Source organism: Furipterus horrens, unplaced genomic scaffold, assembly GCF_987537825.1.
Source record: "Furipterus horrens unplaced genomic scaffold, mFurHor1.1.pri manual_scaffold_2, whole genome shotgun sequence".
Classification (NCBI taxonomy): Eukaryota; Metazoa; Chordata; class Mammalia; order Chiroptera; family Furipteridae; genus Furipterus; species Furipterus horrens.
Genome location: NW_028327172.1, coordinates 8,811,503 through 8,837,432, shown reverse-complemented (window position 1 = coordinate 8,837,432; position 25,930 = coordinate 8,811,503). Strand labels below are relative to the sequence as shown.

Genomic DNA, 25,930 nt, shown 5'->3' with positions numbered 1-25,930 from the left:
CGCTGAGCTTTGAATTCCAAGTATAAACACAGTTTTCCAGGGAGCCTCCACAAGTTCCGTTGCTTCTCCAAGCTTCCTTCTTACTCCCTGTAACACGGAGCAAATGCTGTTTCCTCCTTTGACCTCCTGGGGTGGTGATGAAAGCGGACAGTCAACGGTGCGCTGCGGCTGTTACAGGGAGTGCAGTTCTGAAATTAGAGGTGCTCTAGCGTTTTGGAGCAGGCAGATGGGTGGGACTGGTCTGCAGGTTCAAAGGGTTCTAACTGTGGCCCTGCCACTTAATAGCTGTGTTCCTTTGTGTCAGTCTGCCTGTCTGGTTCTCTGTTCCTCCTCTGAAGCAGAGTTTGGTTGAACTTAGAAGCCTCTTTGCAATATGAATGTTTTCCATGAAGACTCTTGTTAAGGTTTATAGAAATTTTGGTTTCTAGTCCAGTCCCCCCCCCCCCCCAGGACAAGATAACCGTCTTCTCTCTGGTTTCTTTTTATCAAGGGAAGACAATTTTTAATCGGCACGAAACCAGTTTCACACTGAGTGGCCTGTGCAATTTCTTTCTGAGGCATCTTTCTTAACCTCGGGCGAGGCCAGATAATAACTGCCACCAGATAGCTGGAGGGCTGTCACGTGCTGACGGTTAGGTTCGCTCTGTGTAGATACAGGGAGAAGATGTGAAGTTGATGGGCAGAAAAAGAACATTCTGCACGAAAGCATTTGTAGCAGTCAGAGCTGCCCCAAAGATCAGCAAGGCTCGCTGGAGAGGTTGTGAGCTTTCAAGCATGGGAGGAAGGAGACAAGAAATTTATTGGAACGTTGAATGTTGTCGGGATTTGAGCATCTTTGAGGGAGGGGAGGCAATCGGAAGGCTTCAGGCCTCCATCCACCCCGAGGATGCGTGGCTTTGTGAAATGTTTCATTGCGAGTCTGTGCTGAGCGCCCGTTAGGCTCTGGAGTCCACAGGACCCAGTCTCGGAGTTGCACCTATAAAGTGCTCATCAGCCCTGATAGGTGTGGCTCAGCTGGTTGGGCCTCCTCCCAAAAAGTAAAAGGTCATCGGTTCAATTAGGTCAGGTCGCATGCTTGAGTCGAGGGTTCAATCCCTGGTCTGGGCGTGTCCCGATCACTGTTTGTCTTTACGCTCTTTCTCCCTCCCTCCCTCTCTAAAAATAAATAAAAAAAATATGAAGTGGATCATCATACCTTTCCCCTAGGGTCCTTGAGAGGGTAAAAGGAGATAATTCCTGGTAATCACCCACCACAGTAAATGTGAGTTCCTCACACTTGACCTGGGACCAGCATCCACACTGAAGGGCCCACCCTCTGAGGCCATGGTCACAAGACCCAACTCATCTCTTGCACTGCTCCTCCTGGTGGGCTGTCCCAGCAGTCAGCTTCTTCGGAAACTGGGACAAGCCCGCCAGGAATGTGCAGTGACTACACCTAGCCTGTCTTACAAGGTGGGTCTCCTGCTGATTTCTCGATAGCTGAACTTTGGATCTCCTGAGTCTAGATAAAATTCCTGGCCAGGAACCTCTTGCTTGGCCCTATTTTCTATCAGCAAACATTTACTAAGAATCTACTATGTCCCAGGTGTTTGGGACAGTGCTGGGGTGGAATGGTGATTAACATATTTTCCTGGGTCTTAGGAAGTTCCTGGTCAGATAGGGAGACACGCCAGAAACAGACACAATGATGTCATCCTTGTGGTAGAAGCAACTGTAGGAATACCTTGTTGGCTGGCCTCTGGGAGATGGGGTCAGGGCATTAGGGAGTGGGGATGCGTCCCAGAAGTGATGCTTGGGCTCAGGTTTCTTCTTTTAAGTCCTGGTTAAAATCAAGTCTGATGCCTTCAGAGGCATGTAGAGTCTTCCAAGTAAGGCAAGGACCCTGAGTTTTCTCAGCCACTCTCCCGTTGGTGAGGGTCCCACGTATACACTACCTTCAGTGCTCTTTGGCCTCTGTGTGGTGGGCATGCTTATCCTCATTCTTTTTGACCTCATCTTGCTGGGCATCATGTTAACCAGAATTATTGCACAATTCTTGGTCTTCAAGAGTTAATGGTCATATAGGGAAAATAAAGGACTGTCCATTATGAAAAGAGACTGCCCCCTCAAAAAAAATTGAAGGTAGATAATGATAACAGAGAAGCCAGTGACATGTGGAATAGAGGTCAAGGGCTTTGGACCCTTTTGGAGCTTGATCTACGGGAACTAGAAATGGCTTGGGATGTACCAACTGGCCCCTCCAAGGCCAACACCTAATGAAATCAACCACCTGGGGCTCTGAAGACCAGACTGACTTTTTGCCCTTTCTGTTCTGTCTTGTGTCCTAAAGGGCTTGTCTTTGGTCCCCTTCCCCATTGGAAGTTCTGGTGTCTCTGTGAGATCAGAGTTGCTCAGGATAATGGTGATACTACAGCCCCATTGAAATGTAGAGCTGAACTTCCCCTTTAAAGCTTAATTCATTCTGGAAATATATATTGAGCCCCTACTATGTGCCAGACGCTTTGGATCATAATCACATGTTAACATCCTGACCTGAGAATCTCTTCATTGAGATCCTATCCTTCAGTGATCAGATTCCTACCTAGCCGGCGATTCCCTCCTCAGCTCCCTTCTCTCCCTGGGAGGGTTCGTTCCCTGGGCGAGCTGTTCTGCTGTGAGCAGATGGGCAGCAGAGCTGAGATGAGGGACAGGGGTTGAGCAGGGATTACAGACCCATCAGCCAGGGGCCAGAAGAGAAAATGCTTGGATGAGAGAAGGGGATTAGTTTTATTTTTATTCCTGTGAGTGTGGGGGAGGCTGGGGGACTGGCAGGCACGGAGGGAGAAATGCTTGTTCACTCTCCCCTTCAGTGTTCCCTTCCCCTTTGTCAGAATCCCTACCTGCCTTCGAAACTGGAGCCTAGAATCTTCTTCCTCCATTCCAGCAGCCTGCATGGGCTGTATATTGCTTTGTAGCGAAACACCTTTCTTCTGATAAGTCCGTGGGGTTATTTGTGACCATGAAATGGACTTGAACCCACCTTCCGTTTTATTTATTTATTTGTATGAGATGGATTTTGTCTTCTAGGTCCTGTTGTCTTTAAGATCGATGGTTCTATTACTCCTTGTCACAATATCAGCTAAAATGACAATAATCATTTACTGAGCAGCTACTTACTATTGGACAGGGCTTGTGTTAGGTGCCTTGCTTACCTTGTCTCTAATCCTCTCAACCCTGCAAGACAAGGTGTTGCATTATTCTCATTTTACAGGTAAGGGGCTTGAGGCTCACAGCCGATTTGAGATCTCTAGCTCGGAAATGTGGGATGAAGAATCAAGCGTATCTTTCTTGCTTTTTTAAATATTGCCCTACACTGTATCTGTCCATCGCCCCGACTACCGTTTGCTCCTTGATATTCCTCTGGGGCCCCAGTGCCCCGTACTCTGCATGGCAGTTAGTTACCTATTAAACACTGGTTGGCTAATGAGCAACAGCTTGACCCTTACTCATCCCTTACTCGTTATGATGACACTCTTCTTACTCCATTCCCTGTGGGTTGGTGAATCTTTCCTTGCTTGAAGTGCAACATTAACTCGGGGAACCCCTACATTTTCTAATGAAGCCAGAGGTCACTGGTTCCACCCTCAAGGACAGGGATGGGTGAGTCCCAAGGCTCCTCGCTATACCCCCAGCCCTCAGCCCGGTACATCATGGAAGGTTGCCTTTGTTCAGAAAGAGAATGAAGGAGAAGATGCGGAAACCACCGTGAAACTCCAGCTGTCTCATGTCGCCCCGGCCCAACCTTACACATCCTTTAAGGCTCAGTTCCAGCGTCATCGCTGCAGATGAAACTTCCAGATCCTGAGCTGACAGCAGGGACTCCGCCTTCCCAGGACGTCCGCAGACCCTTTTACTGTTGTTGAGATATCACAGCAGCCACACAGTGTTGTAATTTCAGAAGCCACTGGCTCTGTGAGGTCCTGCTCTCCGAGAGGAGACAGACCCTACGGGCCTCCTTCCCCTGAATGTTCACTTCCCAGCCCACAGCTGGGAAAGCTGTTAACCGCAGTCAGTGGATCAGTGGGGATATTCTGCCAATGGTCTTACCTGGGGACTGTGTGGTCCCTGAGGGGCCTTATCTCCAGCTACCTTTATGGCAGCCCCCTCTGCAGTTTCCTTCCCTCACCACTGTCTCCACGGTTAGGTCAGCCTGTTTTCTGGCACTGGGCCGTTTCCACGGCAACGTTCCCCAGTCTCTGTCTGGAGACTGAAGTTCAGCTGCCACCTATAGAGATCAGAGAATCGTATACTGTCTGGTATGTTTAGCTGTCTGGGTCAGGGCAACTTGGTATGGCATCAGATTTACTTTAAAATTTTTAAAACCCTTTTTAGTCTAGGCTAATTTTAGAAGTCCAGAAAAGTTACAAAGATAGTACAGAGAGTTCCTGTTTACCCCTCCCCCGGTTTCCTCCGTTGTTAGTGTCTTCATTATGATGCTACATTTGTCAAAACTGAGAAACTGTTCACTCACCTCCAGACTTTATTTAGAGTTTGCGAGTTTTTCCACAGATGGCCCCTTTTCTGTTCTAGGAGCCGATCCGGGATATCACACTGCACTTAGTTGTCATGTTTTCTTAGCCTCCTCTGGCCTGGGACAGCTTTCGTGACCTGGTGGGCGTGACATCTTTCAGAGCCGCGTGTGTTTCTGTGGCCGGTGATGCACGCTGCTGCTGGGGTGGGGGTTGCTGGTAGGTAGCCTCACTTCTGTCGGTGGAGACCCAGGGCCGTGCCACCAGCTGCCCTGGCTGTCCTGGCTCAGGCACGTGCTGCCTGCACCACCATCTCGACAGGTCACTGGCCATCTTTATCTTTAGTTTTATGAGCTGTAAGATGGGGAGAGGTCCCCAGAAGATTGTTACGAGATTAAATGCTTTGGTAAATATAGAGCACCCTCAGCACATGGGGAGTGCTTGAAAATGTTGTCTACAGCCCTGGCAGGCGTAGCTCAGTTGGTTGGGCGTGGCCACAGAAACCAGAAGGTTACCAGTTCGATTCCCAGTCAGGTCACATCCCTGGATTGCTGTTTCTCTTCCTCTCTTTCTCACTCCCTTTCTCCCTCCCTTCCCCTCTCTCTAAAAATAAATATTTAAAAAATGTTTTCTATTATAACTATTAATGAATCGTCCTAGAAGGATCATGAGGTGGAGGGGGCTGGTGGGACAGGCTGAAAGGAAGGGTTGAGGAGAAGGCTGAGTGGAATAGAAGAGACATTAGTCCCTTCCTCCTTTATGTGTCCTTGAGAACTGGATGTGGTGGGGCAGAGAAGGGGTGGAAGTCAGAAAAGAGTGAAGAAGGCTCAGGAAGGGGAGGAAGCTTGAAAGGCAGCTGGACCTCTCCAGGAGGAAGTAGGAGGTGTTCTTTGAATCTACTTGAATGGTTCTTGGGAGCAGACAGAAAGCAGGAAAAAGGTGTGTGCTTCTCACCCCAAAGGCCTTCCATTTTCCCTAAGGAGTCACCTCTGCACACAGCTCTAACAGGTTTCCGTCTTTGTCCGGCTCTGCCTTGGATTCAGGTGAGGTTGGGCCCCCCGCCTTCTCCTGGGTGTACAACCCCCGTGCTAAGTTGCTGTGATTGCTCAACATGTGGACTTGGGGGCCTGTCTGCCTCCCACCTGAGACGGGGGGTGGGGAATCTTGGAGAACAGGCAGTGCTGAGTTGGGTCTGTGTGCCTCCAGTGTCTGCACTACTGCTTGGCAAATGATAGATGTTCCATGGATACTGTTGGATGAACGAATGAATGGACGAATCTGTTAGGACCTTGCAGAGAGAAGGAGAAGGTTGTGGGCGGGCTGGTTGGCTTTGAGACCCCAAGATCCCTCTCTGAGTTAATGCGCTGTAAACAATGGATTGGCGCGCAGGCAGCCAGTCCTGGCGCTGTTCCTTTTTGGCTGAGTGATTTGGAATGAATTAGCTTCCCTAGCCACAGGTTATTCATCAGTGTAGATAACATCTGCTTGGAGGGCGGTTTTGTTTGTTTCTCCTTCCTTTGTTCAGGTGAACCTCCATCCCTTTTCACTGCTCTTCCTCCAGATCTTTCTCAGGCCTTGAGAAGCAAAAGCAGATAGGAATTCACATGGCACCTGGAGATGAAACTTCGATGATTTTTATATACAGCAAATGAATCCAAGATCTTTACAAACACATGTAGAAGATTTAAAAATATCGATCGTGTATTACAAGCATAAACAATAATAAAAAAGTAAAGGAAAAAATATTGACCGTGTAATAGGACACAAAGAAAATGTCAGATTCCACAGAATCTGAAGTCATCTAGACCATGGTCCTGATAATGATGTAATAAAATTAGAGATTAACAATACAATAATGGTTCCCTGATGTGATGTAATAAAATTAGAAATTAACAATACAATAATAGTCCTCCCCAGGTGCTTCTTGCTTTGGAAATTTAAAAACACTTTTCTAAATAAACTCTTGGGTTAAAAAGAAAACAAAATGGAAGTGACAAACTATTTAGAAATGAATAGTAATGACAGTTGTAAATAACAGAATTGGTGAGAATGTAGCAGAAACAGAATTCATGGGGAGCTTAATTTTCTTTAAATGCATCCGGTAGAGAAATGACCAGCAAAACTCTCTTTAGCGAAGACAAGGCTCAGTTCTCTGCTTTAGATGGTATGGTCTTGGGCGTTTAATATGAGCCCAGCATTGTTTTAGATACTCCCTACATATCAACTAATTTAATCCTCACAACAGTTCTGTGAGTAGAGTATTCGTGTTACCAGTGAGGGAACTGAGGCACCGAGAGGTTGAGTTGTTGAAGACCACAGAGCTACTGAGAGGCAGAGCTGGGTTTTACCACAGATGTATCTTTGTGTATCTACATATCTGCACATTCATGGATTATATGCACCGGATTAATTCCATTTAGTTATACTGACATTGCAGCATCCCCTGCAATAGGCGAGGGTGTGTGACCGAGCCAGAGCGGGAAGGGTGTCTTCCAGTGGCGTACAGAAGGTAAGAACAGAGCGCCAGAGCTGCCATTACTATCTGAATCACTTTGGACGAATCGTTTAACCTCATTAAGTGGTTGCCTCATCTGTAACCGGAGAAAGTAGTATTTGTGTCTCCTAGGGTTGATGTGAGAGTCAAATAATATGTTTGAAACCCCAGGCGTGTCTGCAGCCAAACACAGACAGATGTTATCCCGTAGGGTGCTTGTTAGGGGCCTTGGCTCTCATCTGGCTGTCCACCAACCTGCTGGCCTTGAGCTGGTTTGGTATTGAGTTTATTCCTCAGTGTCTCCTATTCCAAAGAGGGCCAGTTCTTGCCTCTGAATGCTCAGCTAGAACACCTGGAAAGTAAAAGTGTGAGGCCCGCCTAGGGTTCATCGTCCACGGATCGCCTCTTGATTCATCTGGCAAATATGTTGAGGAAGATGCATTTCAGCAGAAAGGGGAAGTGTTCCCTCTGGGGGGAGGGTTTCCCTGGACAAGAAAAAACAGTGTGGGAGGGAGAACTGGGCAATGGAGAAAGGCCATTTGACTCATTAAGTGGGGAACAGAGAACACTGAGTGCCTATTGCGAGCTGACATGCTTACTCTGAACTCCTGGCCTCTTAATTAAAGAAGAGGGACTGGAAAAACCAGATGTCGGGCAGTGGTGTGTGTGTGTGTGTGCTTGGGAGTTTGGAAGTGGTGATTTTATCTTTGGGAATCCACAGATCCTAGAGGGAGGTAGTGCGGGGGAAGTGGGCAGCAGGGACAGTAAGAATCATGTCATTGTCTCTTCGAATCAAATTTATCGAGACAAAAATCTGGGTTTATAAAGAAGAGTATGTATCTCCTGTGCAAAGAGCTGTTTAAATATGAAGAGGAAGAGGTGCAAGAATTTGTGGTCACCTGCTCGTGCCAGGAGGGCTCCCGCCCCCACCTCTGTCCCTGCCAGTCACAATCCTGTAATACCCCGCTGAGGGAAGTTAAGGACTAAATGTCCCTTTTCAGTCCAGGCTGCTGGTCCCTTCCCCTCTGTTGTTATTTCCTTCACCTCAGAACTCTCCCAAGAGCCCTGGGGCCTTCTGTCTTGTCCTGGGACCCTCTGGCCTTCCTGGGGTCTGGTAATTGTGGCTGGCAGTGACAGGTGCCATCCCTTTAATGGGATGCCTCCCATTAAAAAAAATTCCTCACCACAGCCTAGGTATGTGCCCTGACCAGGGATGGAAGCAGCAACCCTTTGTTGTATGGGATGGCGCTGCAGCCAGCTGCCCCCCGCCCCCCGCCGGCCAAGCTGGCATGGCTTCCCTTTTCTTTCTTTGTCACTTCTTTCTGTCTGGCTCTTCTGATTTGTGATGATCCTTACGTCATTGCTGGTGATCTTAACCTGTGGCAGCAGTGTTCTCCCTTGGAGAGGCGTGAGGGCCCTTCCTGTTCTTCCTCTTCCTTAGAAGGCGTCCATTCGTTTACTTCAGTGGCTTCCCAGCTTGGCGAGCTCAGCTTGCCAGCTTCCTTCCTTCTTTCTTTTTCTTCCGCCTTTCCCTCTCTCAACAACAGGACTTCGTAGGAAATGGTGTATTCAATCCCCAGGCCTAAAGCCGATAAAAGTGGTGAAGCTGTGCAGACTGATCGCGGGGAGTGGACCCGCCTGCTTGCCTCCCGGCGCCCTGACGTCCCTGGGTGGTTTCCGAGGCACGTCTCAGGTGTCCTCAGTTTCCACCAAGCTGCGTTGGAGAGCTAACCTCTTTGCTTGGTGACAAAATCAAGGCTTAACCGGAGGCCAGTGCTGTGCCCAAGGCCCATGCCGCCTTTCTCCCACCGGGCGTTTTCTGCAGGCGGGGCTGCTGCTCTCCTGGGCTCCGGGCTGCTTTGGTGACGTGCTGCTTTGAGCAAGGGGCAGTGGCATAAGCGAGGGCTTAGGACAGACAACAGAGCCCCGACTCTGAAAACCAGTCGCTGGGAGACCTTGAATGGCGTAGAACTCCTTCCCTGACTTGCAGGTTCTCAACTTCAGCATATAGATGGGTTTCGTCGACATGGTTTATGTAAAGCATCGAGTGTTGTGGCCATAGAGCACCTACCAGGGACTCTTAACTGGCAAGCATTTTTTTTTTCCCCAAAGATTTTTATTTATTTATTTTTTAGAGAGGAGGAAGGGAAGGGAGAAAGGGAGAGAAACATCAATGTGTGGTTGCCTCTTGTGCGCCCCTAATTGTGGACTTGGTCCGCAATCCAGGCCTGTGCCCTGACTGGGAATCGAACCAGGGACCCTTTGGTTTGCAGGCCGGCACTCAATCCACTGAGTCACAGCAGCCAGGGCCTAAGTGACAAGTATTTTTATTAAAGGAGCTAGAGAAGAGGGACCCACAGTCCAATAGACTAAGGATGGCAGAGAAGGCAATTGAGAGACAGGCAGTGAGCGTGGAGTGAGGGATTGCAGGTTAAATCGCATCATATTGACTTCTGGGCCCCCCAAACTCTTTCCGCTTTCTGTCCAGAGACGAGGTCGTAGCCCTGGCTGCCCTCACTGAATGTTGGAACACATTTCAGAGGTGGGTGATAGATAGGTCCTGGGCTCTTGCTCAGGGCTGCCCAAGTCACTGGCGATATTGCCCACCTGCTGGCAGGAGACACAGCAGGAGGCTGGGGTCGGGGTGTTGGGGAGAGGAAGTGGGCCGTTGGGCTCCTGGTTCTGACATATGTTGTTTTTCTTTTTTTTTTTTTTTTTTTTTTTACTGTGGCTGATGTTGCAGCTACTGGAACGTTCCTATTACCACACGCCTTGATTCTTTGATAAAAATGCTAAAGTTCTCTTCTTGGCTGTGCTCAGTCATGTGGGTTGAAGATAAAGGGCCCTTGGGGTCCCTGAGGCCTCCTGGTTTGAAAGGCACAGCTGGGTCACAAGGGAAGGAACACCAGCTCTGGGATCTGCGAGGTCCCCTTTCTGGAGAAGTGTGGTGGTAGGTCCCAGTGTCACGTGACTCCAGATAACCACATTATCCAGATTCCCTGTGGGAACGGCCCTCTTCCTTGTATTTTTCTGCTCTCTGTTTTGTTGTTGCTGATGTCATTCTATGTTGTTGGAAGCAGCATGCCACAGTGGGAGAAACCGCATGGAGGGATCGTTTCAGGAAGCCTGTGTTCTCTTCCTGGCCGAATCAGCAGCTCATGATTTGGTCCTAGGCCTTGGTTTGCCCATCTCAGAGAATTTCATGGTAGAATCTGTAAGGCTGCATTGAGCTCTACAAGTCCTATGTCTCCTCCAACCCCCTTTCCTGTTTAAAGGTACTTAGATCCCAGTTCAAGCTGTAGGGAAGCCGGCGAGATCGTACGTGCAGATGTTTTATGGCAGTGTTACTACGTGCATTATATCCAAGAAAATTGTGAATCATTGTGATAATCATTGCCTTATATGATTATTCAGCCCTGGCTGGTTTGGCTCAGTGGATTGAGCATCGGCCTGCGAGCTAAGTGTCGCTGGTTCGATCTTCCAGTCAGGGCACATCAGAGAAGGAAAACTCTGACTCCAAAAAACCTCCGCTGCCTTGCGGCATACCTCTTCAGGGGAAAGGCTAAGGGAGTAAACCCCGACAGAAAATCCGGAGCCGGAGTCCCTAAGGCGGTTTGACGTTGTAGTCAACACCGGCAACTCCTGCGGCGCACCTGAAGCCAAGCTGTATTGACTCCGTCTTTCCCTTGGACCCTTCAGCTGCGAAGAGAGGGGGGGGTCTGCTGCATGGGCAACAGCAGACCCTCCATATCACCCTGCCCAGGCTCTGTAGCTTCAGCTTCACTGGAGAGGACACTCCAGTGTCATCGCAAGATGTCGATTCAACACGGGAGGAGACAGATACCGTGTCACTCCCGAGTTGGACTGCACAGCCATTCTTGGCGGTGCAGATAGACTCTTAAGAAGCTACACCATCGTCTCTCGAGACGGACGGCTGCCGACGACGACTACGTGCATCACGTCAGGAACGTGAAAATGTTAGCTGATTTCATCCTCACAGAAGCCCTGGTAGACAGGATTGTACCTATTTCGTAGATAAGAACATTGAGGCTCAGAGATGCGAAGCCAGTGGTTTAGGTGACCGGGGTGTGATGGAAGGCGTATGGGGCCCTGGTCGTCAGGATGCTGCGCAGTCGATCTCGTCGACGGAGCCTGACGTGTGAGAACTAACGTCCTATGGAGGAGGACTTGCTCTTTAGGCATCAGCCCTTTACCTCTAGGTGACGGGGAAGCTGGCATTTATTAGGCACTGGCGTGTGCCCAGTATTGTACTAGAAGCTTTTCATATGTGATTTCCCCAAATCTTCCTAAGAGCGATAAAAACTACATGGTGTCACTACTATTTACAGGGAAAAAACTCAGAGTAGGAAGGGGCCTGATTGAAGTCTCACAGCTCGTAATTGATAACAAGTTTGGGACCCGGGTTGTAGGTTGCCAGAGACTTCCCCTTTCTCAGTTCACAGATCCTCTCCCTGGAGGTGGATGGACCAGGCTGCCCTGCTAGAGCCTGCTGAGAGCCAACGGGTGGCTGTCTTGGAGGGGGCGAGGGATCCCTGTACAAATTCTGGGGGCCTTAAAAATTTATGTCATGCTGGAGAGCTCGGTGCCTGCTTCTCATGCTCCCGGACCCAGTTGTTCTCAGCTTCCAGAAACTTCCCTCAGTCCATCCTATGATGGTAGCCTTATCCCACTTTCTTAAGCACGGGTGCCTACTTGAAGAAAGCTGAGTTGACGCACTCGTGCATTTGGATGTAGGTGTGTACACACACGTGCACAGGGTGTGTCCCCTCAGCGTGGATCTCTAGAAGACCTCTGAAGAGAGAAACACTCAACAAATGTTGCCTAGAGGAAGACTGGGTTCCTGGTTTCTGGTGAGGATCACAGAAATCCTTCATGGGAGACGAGCTCTCCGGAGGCTGCCAAGTGACCCAAGTGTTGGCGATAGTTGATCAAGGGAGCATTTCCTTTCAAACTAGAAACTCCTGGGTGAAGACAGGCTGCAGGTCCATGTGGACACTAGTGATCTGTTCAGTTGGAGTTGATTAAATTGCTGTTACGTATCTAGTATATGGTACGTGCCCAGAATACATGTGGAATAAATTAACGACAAGTACAAGTAGTATTAATTGCAAGTGGCAACAGCCAGCCGATCCTGGCTCAATGAATTTTAAGAATGGTAGGAGAATATTGTTCTGCTCATTGAAGGAATGTTGGGAAGGCCTGGAGGGCCTGCTCCAAGCCGAGGCGGGCCTGGGAAGGACAGAAACGAGGGTAGCGCTGGGAATGCAGCAGATGCCTCGGTTGGATGCCGACAATGGTTGAGTCTGTTCTGTTCCCTTCACAATTCAAATTCCTCAGGGAGCCTGGGTCGCGACTGAAAACCTTCCCAGAGTCGGGTGGGAACGGGAAGGGTATCCCCACCAAGGAAGGAGATCTGGGCAGGCACACACTCACCAAGGGTCTATATAGTAGATACACAAGGCAATCCTGACCCTCCAGGAATTTATAGTCAGTGAGGAAGGGACAGATCAATCACGGGAGCACTCACAGCAAGCGGTGTTGGCTGCCACGGAAGTTTGCACGGAATGCGTGGGGAGCTTAGGGAGGTTTTAAATTTTCCACTGGGGGGACGACGGGTCAGGTAAGGCTGACGGGTGAGGTCTGAGATTGAGCTTTAAAGGCTAAGTGAAAACTTGCCAGCCGGACACATGCATTTCAGGAGGAAGTCATTGTGTGACAGATAGTTCAGCAAAACGGGAGAATGATGTGTCCAGGAAATGCAGGCAGCCCCAATGCCTAGTCTGGAAAGTGCACGGCAGAGGGAGAAATGTGGGCGGGGCCTGACCCTAAAGGGCCCCAGGTGCTCTGGTCGGCAGTGGGAGTTTTAGTGCGAGGAGGCCAGCTGTCACTGAGTGACTTTAAGTGGCAGAAGGACATGATCAGTTCTTAGTTTTAGGACGATGACTGTGGGGGCTGTAGTAGTGGCTCAGATTTAACTCCTTGGATGTGGCTCTCAAACTTGGGTGGCTGATGGTTCCAGTGGGGCCACAGAATGAGATGATGGGGGTGCCAGTCAAAAGAGACTCCCCGGATGGCTGGGTGGGGGGTGTCCCAAACCATAATGGTCATTCCATCAGCTATTGCAGATCAGGGGGACCGTAACTGGGGCCCCTGAGGGCTTTCATTGCCCATGGAGTTCTGAGTGTTTGCGAGTGACAAGTCTTGGCTTAGAAGGCCACAGGGCCACTGAAGGTGAAGAAGCTGGTGTAGGGGGTTTACCCGTCCCCGCCTTCGCTCCCCAAAACCCATTCTCTGTTTGTGCTTAGGAACGGGCAGTGTGCAATGCAGCAGTGGTCTGGGAAGAGGACGCAGCAAAAGCTCAGGCCCTTGATGCTGGGTGGGATGAGAAGGCCTTCCTTAGATAGAGCCATTTGATGATTTTGCAGGGGAAGCTTCCTTAGAAGCGGGCGTCCCCAGGGGTGGCTGGGGGCTGGAGACAGAGCTTCCTTTTCCTTATAAACATGAACTCTGACAGGGAACAACACAAAGTGTTGTTTTCTTTGCAATAGGTGGTTTCTGAAAACAAGAAAATCTTCACTCCTATTGTGCGCATTTGCAGCCAGGGTGTGGATGCATTGCGGCTGGAGACTGTTCTAATAGAGATCCTGGTAGGGTGGATCATGCATTTGGACAGTGCGGAGAAAGGGTTGGAACTTGGGCTCCAAATCCAAGATGGGCTAGAATCTGCTAGTTTTCCCATTTAAGCTGTGTGACATTGGCCAAGTTACTTAACCTCTCTGTTTTTGGTTCTTTGATTTATAGTAATGTCACCATCACCAAACCTAGCAATTTATTGAGTATTTAACAGCATGCCACACACTGTGTAGAAGTGCTTTATTATTGCTTATCTTATTGATTTCTTAAACAAATCTGCGAAGTAAGTAATGGTATTATTAGCATTTCACAGATAAGAAAACTGAGGTACAATGAGGATATTAACTTGCCCATTCTTCCCTCCCCACCCTGAAAAAAAAAAATCCATAAATGGTGGAACTAGGATTTAAATTCCGACAGTGTGACCTTGGAGTCTGGCATGTCACAGAGCTGTCCTGAGTTTTAAAGGCAATGATATATGTAAAATGCTTAATGTAGATCTAGCTCCTGTGCTTAGTGAGCATTCAGTCCTGTGAGCTAGTTCTTGTGCGTTTGGTCTTACCCTGCTCCTCCTATCTGTCACAGAAGCAGCTGACACAGGATGATGATGCCGACGAGGTCGAGATTGCCATCGACAACACAGGGTTCATGGATGAATTCTTCTCTGAGGTAGGCGACCTTCCACGGCCTTCTTCTGAACGTACATGAGGAAACTCAGCTTCCTCAGCAAAGAGTAAAAAACCCCGAGATCTTTCAAGGGTAGCCAAGAAAGTCAGTCTTTCGCTGGGGTGGGGTGGCTAGACCAAGAAATTACAAGGAGAGTCTCTCCAGTACTTACTTGGGAGGATTTGGATTTTTTTAATCTTAGGGAGAAAGTCAGCAGGAGGCAAATGATACGTAATTACAGAGATGTTTTTAAAGTCTTCTGCGACATGACAACATGCTAATGATATCCTCTTTTGCTCAATTATGTAATTTAAATATAGGATCAACCATGGGGTCCCAGCCACGAATAGAAAACACATTGCATTTTCAAGTCTGTGAGTCATACCAATCAGATTTATTTCCAAAAATTAATTCCTTTGACTTAATTCTAGTAAAAATGGAGAGACCAAGAAAGCACCAATTTCTATATTTGTCGTTGAACAGGGGCAGAGGTGGATGGCCCCTGTCTACAGCCTCACATGCTCTTGGACTTTGTTGGGACGGGGCTGCGGTAGCCAGTGCTGGGGAGCTGTGGGGGTTAGTGCGTTACGGGCAGAAGCGCAGGCTTCGGAGCCAGGTAAACCTGGGCTCAAATTTCAGCCCTGCTTCCCACGGCTGTGGATCTTGTGAATGTCGCTTTTTAAAAAATCCTTTATTTATTTTTATAGAGAGGGGAAGAGAGGAAGAGAAACATCAGTGTGTGTTTGCCTCCCACACGCCCCCAACTGGGGACCTGGCCCGCAATGCAGGCCTGTGTCCTGACCGGGAATGGATCCCGCAGCCCTTGGCTCGCAGGCCGGCACTCAGTCCACTGAGCCACGCCAGCCGGGGCGATCTTGTGAATGTTTCTCAGCGTGCTTGGTTTCCTTACCTGAAGGCTGGGTTGGGTAATATAATTCCCGGGAGGGTTATTAATCAGGATTAAATGGGATAATGTTTCTAAAACATTCAGTGTAGCATCTGAGATATATGTTTGTGCTCAATAATGATACTTTGAAACAAACAGAACAAAACCATTCAAGTTCAGTCACTGAAGTTTCTGCCACCATACTATGTTTCTTTATTTTTTATTTTTTTATGGCGTTTACATTTTTTTGGAAAGAAGGCAAGAGGCACCATATTCTTTTGCAGGGAGCACGTGGTGCTACCCATCCTCCAGCTCATGGATGTAGAAAAGTCATCCTCTGCTTCTCGTCTAAGTGGAGTGCAGCGAGGCTCGGCGGTTCGGGCCCGTCCACGTGTGAGAGTGAACGTCCGCGTGTGCTGTCCTGATTGGGAAGTTGGCTGTGAACGTTCCACAGAGCCCCACCCTCCCCGCGGGTGGGTCTGTCCTTTAGGTTGAGAAGGCGTAGATCAAGCATTTGAGTTCTGCGAGGGCAGTATTGTCCCAGGTGTGACTCATGGAAGGAAAATGTCTTCCTGTTGACGCCACTGTAGCTTATCCCTCTGATCTTACCTTGGAGAACCAGATACATTCAAGAACTTAAATCTAAGGAGATAAGGAGTAAGGGGTAAGGAAAACCACAAGCAGGTCTCTGAGAGACAGTACTCCTTGTGCGGTGGGAAATGGTCAGCTTCAGCCTCCAAAACATGGTCTGAATCCGTCTGTAAGCATCTAATAGCAGTTGACTTTGGTCATGTCACTGAAGCCATCTGGGCCTTAGTTCCTGCTCTGGAAATCGGGAATGTTAGCACTAACCCTTCAAGGCTGTTGTGAGGCCCACGTGAGGTCCCATGCCTGGGAAGCATGACCTAGACTGAGAAGCACTGGATGGGTGACAGTTATTTTTGGAGACTGGAGATCCCGAGGGCTGCTTCTTTCTCACTGTTTTTTCTTTGTCATGTGCTTTTTTTTTTTTTTTTTTTATCATTTAGAAAAAAACAAAGAGCCCTGTCATATTTAGGGGGAAGAAGGGGACAGCATGGTGGGGTGGAAAGAGTATGGTCTTTGAAATGAATTCTTTATCTGCCAGTAACTGTGATCTTGGGCTCATCCCTTAATGTCTCTAAATCTCAGTGGGGTTATCTGTGAAACGGGGGAAGAATATTCACCTCGCAGATCTGTTGGGGATTAAAGGAGGTAGCTAACGTCCAGAAGGTGCTTGGCGTGGGTATAGGTAGAGGTTACTTTCCTTCTTTCTCATCAGATAAAGCACAGAAAGGATAAGTTTTGGACGGGGACAGAGGCAAGAGGAAGCGGGTCATGGGAAGACATCATACAGGCCCTGGCGCTGTGCAGATCCTGGTCCAAGTCTCAGCTCTGCCCAGTGCTAGTGGTATAACTTTGGAAAAGCTGTCTAACTGCTCCAAAACCCAGTTTCTTCTAAAACAAGAACAGTCCTGCTGGTTATTATAAATATGAAATGAGAGAGTGCCTGGCCAGGTGCCTGACATATACTAAGTGTGTTTACAGCGATTTTAGTCCTTATCACCATTGTGTTCCCCAATGTATTTAGAGTGAGTAGGCCACAGAGTTGGTTTTATAGACTATGGTCTAGAAATAGCCTTGAAAATGAAATAAAGTGCGTTCCATATAATGGGGATTTGGGGGAAGAAGGGAATTTCTCTTTTTTTGTGATTGGGGAGCATACCCCGTGCACCCTGTGGGCGATAGCTAAGTAGATTTCTTGAGAAGGCACTCTTGTGATAGGACCTGCCTTTTGGACTCGTTCCAGCAAGTAGGTCACCCTCGGCTATTTGCGGAGGACCGATAGTGCACATCGCAGGCGGTCAGAGGGGCACTTGCAAGGTGTGGATGAAGTCACAGGACCAGGATGGTTTCCAAATGTGTGTGCAGTGTAGAACTCGAGTGGGTTCTTCAGCTTTTCGATTGTTAGAGAAAAGGATTGGCCCTTGGGTTTTCAGGCCTCCTTGGCTGGGTAAGCCAGGGTCTAGTAAATGTTAAACCTAAGACTTCTGTCTAATTTGCAGTTGTCTGTATTTCCCTTGCTCTGTTTTTTCAGTTGGCAGAGAGAGGAAACAGAACGGACAGGAGCGGGCAGAAACACGAGGGGTTTATGGTTTTGTCTTCATTTCCCCATTTACTGGTTATGTGGGTGCTGCCTCTGTCTTCCAGAGAGCGGGTTAGGTGCTGGGGAGAGAACATCCCATGTGACAGGGTCCTTGCCCTCTGGTGTCCCCATTTTAAAACAGTCACATAATAGTAGAAATATTAACAAGGTAGTGATGTGGGAGCCCAGAGGAGGAAAGTTCACTTTCTGCTGGGAAGGAGGGAGAGGGGAAGCGGAGGGCGGGCTGTTCGCACCTGCACCTGATTCAGAGGGCCTGGCATCCCTCAGACTCCCGAAGTTCTTCCAGATGATTCTGCTGCCTGCTGCAGTTATATGTGGGAAGCGCTGAAAAGTGATGGGGAGCCTCTGGAGGTTTGAAGCAAGGGCATAATGGGATTACAGTGTGTTTTAGAAAGTCATCCTGACGTCAGCGTGTGCAGGGTGAAGAGGCCAGAAACGGGAGATCAGGACGTCGGCTGGCGCCGTAGCCCGTGGGAAGAAGGACGAGAGCCCTGAGTGGGGGAGCTGGGTCCCTGAGCGGCAGCATCACTTCGGGATGCTTTCGAGTAACTGTGGCTTAAGCAATAAAGATATGAGATTATTTTGACGTACGAACAAGTCGAGTTAGGGGCCGTGCAGCGGGTTAGAGGTATCGGGGTTCTAGGTCAGTATCTTTCTGAGCCTCTTGAGGGATGGAGTCTGTCCTGAGTATTGCTGTATAGCAAATCGCTGTAACTGCGGGGGGTATAACCAACCCTTTGGTGATACTGAGAGACTCTGTGGAGGAGGAATTCAGACAGGGCACAGCGGAGCTGGGTGAGTTTTGCTCCACAATTTCTGGTGCCTTAGCTGTGAAGATTTGTACAGCCAAAGGCTGGCCTCTGAGAGAGATTTCTTTATTCTAACATTGGTGCCTGGACTTGAGTAACTCAGGAAAGCTCAGCAGAGACTCTCAGCTGGAGGACCTACACTTGACCTCTTTCTGTGGCTCGGCCTTCTCAGCACAACCGAGTCAGGGTGCGAGTGCGGCACACAGAGACTCAGAGGTCCAAGGCAGGCGTCCCAGCTACGGAAATCACTTGTGCTGAGTGTACCCTGTTGTTGGAGCAGCGCCAGCCCACCAGATTCCAAAGGTCAATACACAGAATAGCACCCGTCAAAAGGAGGTGCATTAAAGAATTTGTGTCATGTTCTAAAATGACCACAGAGTCCCGGCTCCTCCATGTGGTCTCACCCTGCACTCACTAGCGGGGCAGCTAGAAGAGTTCAAAGATCCTTCTGTCAGGGAGGAAAACTACCCAAGTCCTCCAAGCTGACTTTCCCATGTTCCCCATTGGCCAGCAGTGGGTCACATGGTTGTGGCCACTCTCAGCTGGCAGGGAGACCCAGAGACTGACTATCATATTTTGCAAAGGGACAGGATTGTGTCAGGATTGCCATGGAACTGGACATGAATCAGCCGCTGGGGCTGGCAACATCACTGCCCAAACAGAATCAGAGTTCTGTTAACTGGAAGAGCAGGGGCAAGTGGGATGGCTGTTTGGTGGATCAGAGGGCTTGTCATGGACGGCAGTATGCGACGCAAAAAAGACTTCCGGGATCTCATAGGTTTGAGAAATGCTTCATCCTCCTTCCTTCCTCAGAGCTGTAAAATGCACATGAACTTACTAAAGGCTCCAAGACGTCCTGGAATAAAGAGATCTGATTTTCTTGCCTGTTTGTTTTTTCACAGAACCCTTTCTGACATGCAACTTCTCTTAACAGGATACATGAATACATTTTGGAAAAGGATATTAGAAGGTTTTCTTTTCTGGACGTGCTTAAGGAAAGTCTGTGAGACAGTTCTGCAGTGATGTGTGCTCGTCTCCTAGGGTTACTTCCGTCCATTCTACAGAGCGACGCCACGTGCTGGGCACAGTGCTGGGTGTCAGGTTGTCTAAGAGGAACGAGACCCTCGCTGCCCTTGAGGAGACCTGAGTCAGGCCTGGGGGAAGTGAGAGTGGGTCACGTGCGGCCGTGGGGCTTTGGAGGGTGGGGCGTGCCTGGCAAGAGGAACTGGAGGGCAGGCCGTCTTGAAAGCATAAGGATTTGCTAGGTGGCCTTGATTTTTGTTAAAACTAAGAACCTCAAAGTGAATGTAACTTGGAAATCCAGGTATGAAGTCAATAGAGCAGGTTAAATCCTCTTCAATTCTTTCTTTACGTAAACTGTTTGGACGACCAGGTGAGCTGGTAGGTTCTGCATTTCTGGGCTCTTCACTGGGCGGGCAGGAAGCCCTTGCCAGTCATTTTCCTATTTGTTCCCAGGCCCGGTCCCCACCCTTCCTGTGCTCTGCTTGGCATTGCAGGGAGCTCATTTCCCAGGTTCCCCTGCCAACTGGCTTCGGGGTGTTTGACCTCAGAGGGGCACTGGCAGAAGATTCATGGAGGAGGGAAGAGGCCATGGTTTTCCTCCCCAGACCTGTCTCCACCACAGCCTCCACTTTCACTCAGGGGACCCCGCCTCTATGTTCCTGTTCTGCTGATCCACTTCACTGCGGTCTGGCTCCCGTCAGAGGGGCCCTGGCTTTAGGCCCAGGTGGCCCTGCCTTCCCTCTTTGTCCCTCCAGCCTGCTGTTGCTAATTTCCAGAGTGTCTCACTGTCCTCTGTTTGGCTTCTTGGCCCTTCCATTTCTGTGTAAAGAATTCCCTGTATTCTTTTACTTCAATGAAAATAACTAGATGGGTTTTTGTTTTCCTGACTAAATTTTGAGTGATGCGAAGCCCAAATACACTGAATTGATTGGAGATTATTGTCTAAGGTACTAGTTTTCACTAGTCAGTAGAACTGTGACATCATTCATGTCTTTTCATTCATAAGAGAGAGTTCAAACACTAGTCCCAATCTTGATAAAACCTCCGAGGGATTTGACTTCTGTTGCTTGGCTGGCTGAGACCTTTCTCTGTCCCTTTTTGTCAATGTTTATTTGTTTTCCAAAGCAAAGAAGCCAAGCAGTCAAAGAGGACTTGATTCAGAACTTCTAATATGAGGACTGTTTTGGATTGTACTATTTTGGGCAAAAAGTACTGAATTGTGAAAAGGAGGAGTCATTTATTTGACCCTTACAACTCCACTACTTTTGTCACGTTAAAGGGTGACACCTAATATGTTTTCAGTAAACCAATATGCAGGAATCAATGCCTAACTAGAGAGTGGTACAGGTACGTGGAACTTGGGGGAGGCAGAGACATTTTAGATTGAATGAACAAAGCCTTCTCCCCTACCCCAGCCCATGACATCTGCCAGTTCTCCAAAGTATTGCAATAGTACTTTCTCTGCTTCTCTTTGTCTAATTAAATTTCACTGGCTATTTGGGTCCAGAGGCAAGAGGCCATCCATGTTTTGAAAGTAACTCTCCTTTTAGTTAGATGATGGTGATTAGGATACTGTGGTAAGTCATACTTTGTTCCCTGAGGCAGACGCCCAACTGAAGAATAGTCAATTTGCTGTTCTTACTTAATTTCTTGGGTGACTCCTGACGATAGCACAGAGCATTTTGTTACTAGGATTGCCATGAGGATTAAATGAGTACCTGGCATATAATAACTGTGTAGTAATTGCTGGTTATGATTGTACTGTCCACCATTCCGTGTTTATTGAGCAAGTACTTTGTGTTAAGCACTTGATGTGTATTATCTCATTTAAACCCCACAAAAACTCTAGGAAGTAGGAACTATGATAATCCTCATTTCACAGGTGAGAGAACTGGGGCTGGGGATGGTGGTGGTAAGTGGCTTGTTCAAGGCCATAGAACTGCTTAAAGGTGGAGCTGAAACTTGAACTTGGTCTATTTGGTTCTAGCTTATTTTCTTAAACTATACTATCTGGACTTCCATATCGCTGACAAATAAACAGTAACATACAATAAGCAGGCATTGAGGATGTATTAGTTGCAGACTTAGCATGGTGGTTAAAAACCCTGGTTGGTTCCCTAGATCAGAAGTGTTTCATGAGCACACGTTGTATAAGAAAGCTCCCTGTAGGAACCGTTGGTTACAGAACAAAGAAATAAGGCACATGATCTCGGTGAAAGGCCACCGAGTCCCTGTCCCAGGACTGTGACAGAACCTGACACAGGCTGCTGCATGTGGACCTGGGAGAGAAGGCAGAGGAGCCTCCCGGAGGTGGTGTTTGCACCTTTACCTGGTTCAGGAGACAGGGCTTAGCATCTGACAGATGCTGCATTCAAATCTTGAATTCACCTTTCTGCAGTTTGGCCTTGAGTGGGTTCCTCTACCTGTTTGAGCCAAAATGTTCTCGTGCGTAAAAGGGAGAGAGTGAGGGGGACTTCACAGGCAGACTGTGAAGGCCCCGGTTTCTGACACAGGTATGTGTTAAATCAGTTTCATTTCTTAAACATATTATTGTGTAGGCTGATATCAGTACACTTAAAACAGCCCCAAAGAAACACACACATAACCTTGAGCTTTTAGGTTCAGCACGTGTAGACTTCCTGCCAGATTCCTGGGTTCCTGGGCCCCCTCCCTCACCCCCCATCCCCGTGAGCCTTTGGTTATCTGGCAGATGTACCAAAGGAAATGAATTGCATGTCGCTGCCACTGTGAAATACCCAGAAAGTCAGCTCTGAGGAAAACCAGCACTTCCAAGAAAAAGAAAAGACACAAAGTTCAAAGAAAGGAAGCTTTGTGACTGGCCAGTTGCCCATCCTGAGGCTCTAAAGGGTGATTATTTGGTGCACTGACTAAATTACTAAATCAGTCTCTGACAGGCCTCCAAAAAGTGAGGTTGATGAGGACAGAGGAAGGAGCAGCTGCAAGGGTGGAGGATGAGTGGGGCAGGAGAAGAGGCCGGTGCTCCCCAGCCCCGGGAAGTGTGCAGGCAGGCTGAGGACGGAGCACCTGCCTTCTCTCCTGTCCACACGGCGGGACGAGCTCCTACCACCCAGTCTCCAAATGGCTGGAGCCACTCTGAGCTTGAGGCCCAGCCATCTCATCCTAGCAGTTTCCTGTCTCTTTTATTTTTTATTTATTAAAAAAAAGTTATATTTTATTGATTCAGCTATTACAGTTGTCCTGGCTTTCCCCCTTTACCCCCCTCCACCCAGCACCCCCACTCTCTCAGGCAATCTTCACACCATTGTTTGTGTCCATGGGTCATGTGTATAAGTTCTTTGGCTCTCTCTGTTTTTTTTTGTTTGCTTAGTTTTTTAGATTCGTTTGTTAAAAGATATGTATTTATTGCCATTTTATTGTTCATAGTTTTGATCTTCTTTTTCTTAAATAAGTCCCATTAACATTTCATATAATAATGGTTCGGTGATGATGAATTCCTTTAGCTTTACCTTGTCTGGGAAGCTCTTTATCTGCCCTTCCATTCTAAATGATAGCTTTGGCTGTAGGTTCCTGCCTTTACATATTTCTTGCCAATCCCTTCTTGCCTGCAAAGTTTGTTTTGAGAAATCAGCTGACAGTCTTATGGGAACTCCCCTGTAGGAAACTTAACTTCTTTTCTCTTGCTGCTTTTAAGATTCTCTCTTTATCTTTAACCTTTGGTATTTTAATTATGATGTGTGTCCTCAGAGTGGGCCTCTTTGCATTCATCTTGTGTGGGACTTTCTGTGCTTCTTGGACTTGCATGTCTATTTCCTTAATCAAATTAGGCAAGTTTTCCTTCATTATTTTTTCAAATAACTTTCCAATATCTTGCTCTTTCCTTTCCCTTCTGGCACCCTGTGATGCAAATGTCGGAACACTTGAAGTTGTCCCAGAGGCTGCTTATGTTATCCTCATTTTTTAAAAATTCTTTTTTCTTCTTGTTCTGATTGGTTGTTTTTTGCTTCCTTATGTTCCATATCATTGATTTGGTTCTAGGCTCCATCCACTCTACTGTTGTTTCCCTGTAAATTGTTCTTTATTTCAATCAGTGTTTCCTTCATTTCTGACTGGATCTCCTTTATGCTGCTGAGGTCCTCACTAAGTTCCTTATAACCAGTGTTTTGAACTCTGCATCTGATAGATTGTTTACCTCCATTTTGTTTAGCTCTTTTTTTTGAGTTTTGATCTGCTCTTTCATTTGGGCCGTGTTTCTTTGTCTGCTCATTTTGGCAGCCTCCCTGTGTTTGTTTCTATGTGTTAGATAGAGCTGCTTTGACTCTGTGTCTTGGTAGCAGGGCCCAATGAAGTAGGTGTCCTGTAGGGTCCAGAGGCACATTCTCCCCAATCACCCAAGCTGGGTATGTGATGTGAGCCCTTCATGTGGGCTGAGTAAACCCTCCTCTTGTAGTTGAGCCTTGGTTGCTGTTGGCACATCACTTAGAGGGATTTACCCAGGTCAGTCAGCTGCAAGGACTGGCTATGACCACTTACCACCAACCTTTGCCCTCTGTGGAGGATCAGCTGTGCGGGAGCAGGGTGGTGCATCACTGTGGTCTGGAGCTGTCCACTGGGTGTGCTGGCCTTGGGGTTTCCCAGGTGGTGCAGGCCAAGGTCAGCTCCCACCTGTGTTTGCCTGGCGCCACCCTGCCCGAGCTATAAAGCAATCTGAGATGGCTGCTACTTGTGCTGGGCTTGGAGGTTCCCAGATGAAGCCAAGCTGTGAATCTAGGCTGGCTGCTGCTAGTGCCGGGCCTGGGGCTCACTGAGGCAGGCTGTTGCTTGTTTGAGAGGATTTAGGGAGTTGTGAAGCATGAGCCAAGCCCAGCCATTCATATGGAAAAGCAGCCTGGTGGGCCAATAAGTTGGGTGGGGCAGAGTCTCTGGGGATCTCCAAGGCAGGTCAAACAGTGTTAGCCAGGTTGATGGAGTCTCTGATATGGCACCAGCTTGCCAGCTCTGTCGGGGGAGGGTTTAGAAAAGGGACAATGGCTTCTGCTTGCCTTGATGCCTGACACTTCAGTTTCTCCCTGTATACCCGTGGTGCCTTTCAAGCTGCTACCCCAGTTCTAGAATATATTTTCTAAGGCCTTCGATCCATTGAACATGCAAGACCTAAGGCCTCTGTCTTGTTAAAATATGTTAAGTTCATTTCTCAATGGTTAGTGTATTTTATTCTAGAAAGCTTTTTTTTTTTTTTTTTTTTCCTGTCCTGTTTTATATAATGTAATTGCTTTGGCAAGATATTCATGTGATGGAAATGGAAACTTGGTGTTATGCAATGACGTTTTAGGAGATGATAAAGGGGAAGGGAAGGGTGAAGGTGGCAATTTCTGGGTCACCTAAGGGCCTGATTCTGAGACGTGTATGCCTCTAAGGCTGCCAGATTTCACAGGTGATAACACAGGTCTTTTTAATAGTTGCACAGACTTGGGATTCTGCTAAAACATCAAGTCTTAACAGCTAAAGGAAAAAGTTGGAGTCTGGAGAGCATATTTGAGTGCGGTCCCTAGCACCAGCTATGTGACCTATGACTTCTGTAGCATTTAGGTTCCTCACTTGAATAAAGGTACTGCAGGATTCCCTCACTTATCGCAGGTATTGCGTTCTAGACCCTCCCGCGATAGGTGAAAATCCGCGAAGTAGGAACCTTACATTTATTTTAGTATTTATATGTATTTTAAGGCTTTATAAACCCTTCCCACACACTTATAAACCGTTCCCAGTCCCTTATTAACCTTTTCCACACTTTAATAAACACTACTTATGTTCTTAAACATATTCTACACTCTTAAACCTACATAACTTTAACAACATACGTATACAGTACCGCAAAACCCCGTGATATAGTGAAAAATCTGCGATAAATAATTAAATATAATATTTTTAAAAATCCCGTGATACAGTGAGGCCATGATAAGTGAACCGCGATATAGTGAGGGATTGCTGTAGTGCAGTACTATAGATTGTTTTGCCAACTGTTAAAATGTTTCACAAATGTTTGGGTGGCTACTTATAGTTGTATATGTACGCTGATGATGTTATCACACTGAAATATTTTCTGTCTTTAAGCAAGTGATTCAGCTCCCCAACTATGGTCCATCAAGGCTAATATTTATAGAGGGGAAAACCCCTGCTCCCGTGGCAAAAATACTGATTAGAGGGTTAGAGAACTCAACTTTTGTTTCTCCTACTTTCTATGCAATTTGGAGAGCTATGGTCAGGTTTAATTATTTATTGGAAGAAAGGGATGCTGGAAGCCACAGATTGAGATGCATTTCTGTCGCATCTCAGACGTTTAGGTCCCCCTGATGATCATTTTACAAGATTTCTGTTTGTTAATCATTGCGGTGTTGTCATGCTCCTCATTTTGGAAGTGAGGCAGGTAGACAAGGTGGGTTTTCCGTTCTCTTCAGCACGTGCTGCTCCCTGCACAGGGGTGCCTGCCGCAGCAGGGGCCAGGGTGCTGGGGTGGCCGGTGCCTTTGAAGAGGGGCTGAGGCTGCCCCTGATGCTCATGCAGCAGGGACTTGTGATGGGGCTCTCTCTGGGAGGGACGTGCTGCTGGAAATACTTTATGACACACACCTTGTACGACCAGGGACCTTAGAGACACGCAGAAACGGCCAGGGCTCGAGCTTCTGGCTCTTGATCGTCGGAGGGAATCAATGAGTAACAGGCCTTTCAG

The 25,930-nt window shown here is 47.9% G+C and overlaps 1 protein-coding gene across 2 annotated transcripts in view; it reads left to right on the top strand.

The window, feature by feature from the left end:
• STX3 (syntaxin 3) overlaps positions 1-25,930 on the top strand; it is a 41,891-nt gene that overhangs the window by 1,830 nt on the left and 14,131 nt on the right. Inside the window, exons 1-2 of one of the 2 annotated variants that reach the window (XM_090260876.1) lie at positions 11,779-11,873; positions 14,242-14,325. In XM_090260876.1, coding sequence (XP_090117002.1) covers positions 11,838-11,873; positions 14,242-14,325 — 120 coding nt within the window. In that variant the 5' untranslated portion in view covers positions 11,779-11,837. Of the gene's footprint in view, positions 1-11,778; positions 11,874-14,241; positions 14,326-25,930 lie in introns of those variants that run through there. The other variant, XM_090260880.1, reaches the window with a different exon arrangement.